Genomic DNA, 4,585 nt, shown 5'->3' with positions numbered 1-4,585 from the left:
TTCAATCTGACAAAAGATAAAGAGAACACAGAGGTTAAACACAAGAGGGAACGAGGAACAGGTGATACGTCGGGTGAATCACATTAGGCGGGGCGGGACAATAAGACAGACAGGAAGTAAAACTAGACAAGACTAGACAGAACAGGAAGCCAGACTATCAAAATAAAACAGGGACAGAATGATGTCATACAGACACTCACAGGGTAACACAAGACAGAGACTACCACACCGGGGAGGAACTGAGACACAAACACGAGGAGACGAGACAGGACCAAAAAACCAACGAAGGAGAAAAGGAAACCAAAGCAACCACCCAAATGATCACATACATGTTTGAATTGTTAAGCTTCTTCCAAAGAAAGGGGTCACGACCTTAGCGAATACACTCCACACCAACTTTCAACAACACTACAGCTAAGTTTCCATCCACGTGTCAATCACATGATCTGAAGTTGGGTAAAAAAAATGAACGCGAATAAATCTGGCTTTAAAGAGAATAAAATCCTGTGGTAATGACGTCGCATGCTGTTTTGCGATGTTTATGATCAATGTGGGACAAGTTGTAGTGTCAGCTGATAGCGACATAGTAAGCTATAATAACAAAACGACGCTATCAACACATCGCTATGACGATGCAGATGCAACTTGCCTTCTATTTTCCGCTGCGAGACAACTCTTTTTTTTGAGACATTTGAGTCGATATTCATGAAACTCCATCAAATTTGACTGATTCCATAAGACGTTTTTTATTCAATATCACTTAATTTGGATAAAAACGTGTGGATGAAAACATAGCTGATGCTTCTGTAGAAGTTAGTTTAGTTTGAAAACCTGTAAACTCTGTGGTCTTGATGACACCTGGTTTAAAACAAGTGCTTTGTTCCAAAATCAGTCCGTGTTTAAGTTCCTGAGACGTGGCTGGCAACTAGCCAAGTGAGTGCAGTTGCTGTAATGATGTCCCTTTGAATGTCCACATACTGTACATAGTTACAGTACAGTCCTACATTGTGCATGTGATGCACAGCTGACTACTGAGGCTGTCCCCTTCCCCCGTGCTGCCTGGTCTCATATCTGCCCCCCTGCCCGTGTTACAGATAGATTAGGGATCTGCGGGTTTGTAATCCCGGGTGTTTCTCTGATTTCTGCCATCCCCACCCTCTCCCCAAGTGTTTGATGGATTAGGCGACTTGCTGATGCCCGCCATAACGCCCCAGAGCACCGGGGGCAGCACCGCTGGAAGCACAGCAGGAAGCATGGGAACTCCCGTCGCAGCGGGAGGCATTGCAGCCGCCACCCCACCGCCGACCAAAACCGTCGGGGGGGACCTGGACTCGTCACTGGCCAACCTGATTGGAGGTAGACCGCAGCCTGGCTGGAGCTCGAGCATTTCTGTTTCTAATCAGTAGTTAAACAGACATGTAACTTGTTCTTTTGTCTTTCTTCTGTTCAGACCTTGGAGTAAAGAAAAAGTAAGTGTGTGTTTAAAGATGCAAATTCTATGAATGCAGTATGCTAAAATGTTTGTGGATTTGTGAAAAAGTAAATTTGTTATATATAATATAGTATATATATAATATGTAATATAGTGAAGCCCGTGAATGTGTGAGTTCAGAGTGGTTATGGCTTTTGGGAAGAAACTGTTCTTGAGTCTGTTAGTCCATGTCCGTGAAAATGAAGTCTTCAAAGCCTTTAAGTGTTTTAATCATACGATATAAAGCTTCAAGCCTCAAGGCTGATCAAGCTCTCTAGGTTTGAACATCATGCCTTCAATTCTTTACACATGTTTGGGCTTGTTGCACCATAAATTTGAGCTGCTGGGTTTGGTTTTGTTAAATCACAGCCACAAAATTGTTAACTTTTCATCTAGATCGGAACATAACATGAACGTGCAGTAGTAGTACAGCAGTCGTTGGATTTCATTGGGAAAATAGCAAATATTTTTATATTATAATATGGCAAATGTCAGTGAAAGTCCGAGTGACGAGTGTGGTGAACCAGTGTCTGTCAACCTATACCAGATTTTCTGCCGTCACCACTCCAAGCATTAGATGTAGAATGGGACAGATGGCACTGTAGAGACTGAAGTGTATCCTGTGTTTGATCTCCTTCAGGGACCCACTGAGTGAGAAGAAGCTGACAGGAGGAGCCAACTGGATGCCACATGTAGCTCCCACAAGCTGGGCTACACCCGGAGCCCCCCTGGTAGGAACAGCATGGACACCCCAAACATCACCATGGGATCACACGTCTTCCAAAAACCAGTTTTTCTGCTAACTGAATCTAGAGCCACAGACTCATGTGATACAGCTATCAACATACATTTTAATTTCTCTAGACATCTCAAACAAATGAGTTAAAGACACGGCAAAAGGAAGAAAAAAAATGGATGTTCATTTTAGCTAATGTACCCACTTCATCCTGTCTCTCTAGGCTGGAGCCGCCCCCGGAGCTCCTGGGGCACCCGGAGCAGCCATGGGGCCACCAATGAGCGCACAGCCTGGCTTTGGCATGGTGAGCTTTATTTCATGCATGGAACGTTCTCTAAATTTGAACTGTGAATGTCCATCAGCTGTTAAATCAGCAGGGTTACCCATTGCACAGGTCACAAAAATATACTCTCCAGATCATTGTGATTCATCTGCATAGCCCCTAAAAATCTCAGTCCACTGTGTAATTCCCGTTTTACCAGCCTCCTGCAGGAGGGCCTGGAGCTCCCTTGATGCAGCCCCTAATGGGGCAGCCTATGATGGGACAGCCCATGATGAGACCTCCCTTCACTGGGGTGGCTGGAGCCGCTGCACCAGGAGCACCGGTAGGTAACACCTTACACCCTAAAACCCTAAAGCCCTCATTACATTTTATGTTTTACTATGTCAAGATAATTAATGTTGGCCTGAAAAGATGCAGCACTTTTCTTTTCTTCCTACTCTCCCAGATTCCTCCGGGACCTGCAAGCCAGAGCCCCAGGAAACCCAAGGACCCTTTGGCAGAACTCGACCTCAAAGACTTCTTATAACGCCCCAGGTGGGAGCTCACAACGGCATCCAATGTATATTCAGTAGAGTATGTACCAGCTACAGAAGCCGAGACCCGCCTTAATCTCATGAAACCTAGATATAGATCTATAAAAGATTATATTGTTTATCAGAGACTCTGCAGTGAAACCCACCGCCACTCTCATCTCCGTTAAATCCGTTAAATCAACCGATGCTACAACTGTGCACTCATATACAGGCTACATTTTGTGTTAATTACAACGTCTCAGATCGAGTTGACCTGATTTTTGCTTAGGAATATCTCTAAATTGATACAGTATGTATGTATTTGCATGGCAGCTGGATTCTCGCGACATCACACATCACATGAAAATCCATCTGGTCAGGCTTCAAGTGAAAGCTTTTTGTGTCTGAACAGCAGCAAATTGAATCAATCAGCGTCCGTTGAGGACGGAAGGAATGAGCCGCTTAACTCTGCCTCTGATTGGCCAGTAGTCGTTGCCTTCGTTGGTTGGATTGGTAAGGTTTAAGCATGAGGAGTGAGATTGGTTAGGGTTAAGGCAAGAAGACAAAGGTGATCCAATCAGAGGCAGAGTAAGACCGGACACTTCTTCACCATCCTATGAAACGCAAATTTGAAATGTTTGAGATATGATCGATGTGAAACAAAGTGTGTTCACGGGGCAGAGGAACGGACGTCTCGCAGCTTGCGTGTTAGCGCCATCCTGTGGGGTGTAGTTGACGATGCACTGAAGGACTACACTCAGTGGTAGAAAGAACATTTTCAGATTTTCTTTTTTTATTTAATATAGCGCATTAAGTTAAAACGGTAAACAGTCAGTTTTACCAGAACATGTTTGTAGGTGTCCTATCATTTTTTTTTAAATGGACATCCTGCAGCCAATCAGAATTGAGTATTCGCGCAGACTATGATATGATTAGAATTTAATGGATTGTTGGATACTCATTACAAGTGATGGCCAAATGAAGCTTCGTGAGCCAGTGTCTTTATTTTCTGAGCCCACTAGATGGCGCTCTTGGTTTTAACCCTCATGTCGTCCTCGGGTCAAATTAACCCGTTGTCCTATATCAATGTTCTTTTTAACTACCCAAAATAACGATTGATTCCACACGTTTTTTGGCAAGTACAATCTCTACTTTCATTAATTTTGGGGCGTCTTATTCAATTTTATAGCATTTGAAAAAAAAATTGAAGTGGTTTTGAATTAGTATTGAGTAAAAGTTGACATGTTCCAGTCTGTGATTATCATCAACATCCATTCCTTTAATTTTAGTCTAAATAATTCCTAATTTCTGCTTTTCCAACTCAAACATTAGGTATCATTTCCCATAAATGAGGTTTACTGACCATAAATTCCAAAAATAACTGTAAAGCTAAAGTTGATAAATTGGTGTTACGTGGTGTTGAAAACGTCAAAAGAGACAAACATTGAAAAAAAAGTCAAAAGTGACGAAAAGGGACAAAAACATAAGATGGGAAGACAACACGAGGGTTGAGAGAAAGGCCTAAGGCGGTGCGATTCAGTGTATTCTCAACCCTTTGTTGAACAGAGAGCGCCATCTAGTGG

At 43.0% G+C, this 4,585-nt stretch overlaps 1 protein-coding gene across 12 annotated transcripts in view; it reads left to right on the top strand.

The window, feature by feature from the left end:
• The window catches only part of snap91a (synaptosome associated protein 91a), a 71,108-nt gene that overhangs the window by 64,895 nt on the left and 1,628 nt on the right, over positions 1–4,585 (top strand). For 11 of the 12 annotated variants that reach the window (XM_032518009.1, XM_032518018.1, XM_032518012.1 and 8 more), the window contains 6 exons: positions 1,168–1,356; positions 1,451–1,469; positions 2,112–2,202; positions 2,431–2,511; positions 2,690–2,812; positions 2,936–3,024. In XM_032518009.1, the coding sequence (XP_032373900.1) occupies positions 1,168–1,356; positions 1,451–1,469; positions 2,112–2,202; positions 2,431–2,511; positions 2,690–2,812; positions 2,936–3,016 (584 nt within the window). In that variant the 3' untranslated portion in view covers positions 3,017–3,024. The remainder of the gene's footprint in view (positions 1–1,167; positions 1,357–1,450; positions 1,470–2,111; positions 2,203–2,430; positions 2,512–2,689; positions 2,813–2,935; positions 3,025–4,585) is intronic. The other variant, XM_032518010.1, reaches the window with a different exon arrangement.

The sequence above is a fragment of the Etheostoma spectabile genome, chromosome 6 (assembly GCF_008692095.1).
Source record: "Etheostoma spectabile isolate EspeVRDwgs_2016 chromosome 6, UIUC_Espe_1.0, whole genome shotgun sequence".
In the NCBI taxonomy this organism is placed as follows: domain Eukaryota; kingdom Metazoa; phylum Chordata; class Actinopteri; order Perciformes; family Percidae; genus Etheostoma; species Etheostoma spectabile.
This window is presented reverse-complemented; position numbering and strand designations above follow the sequence as displayed.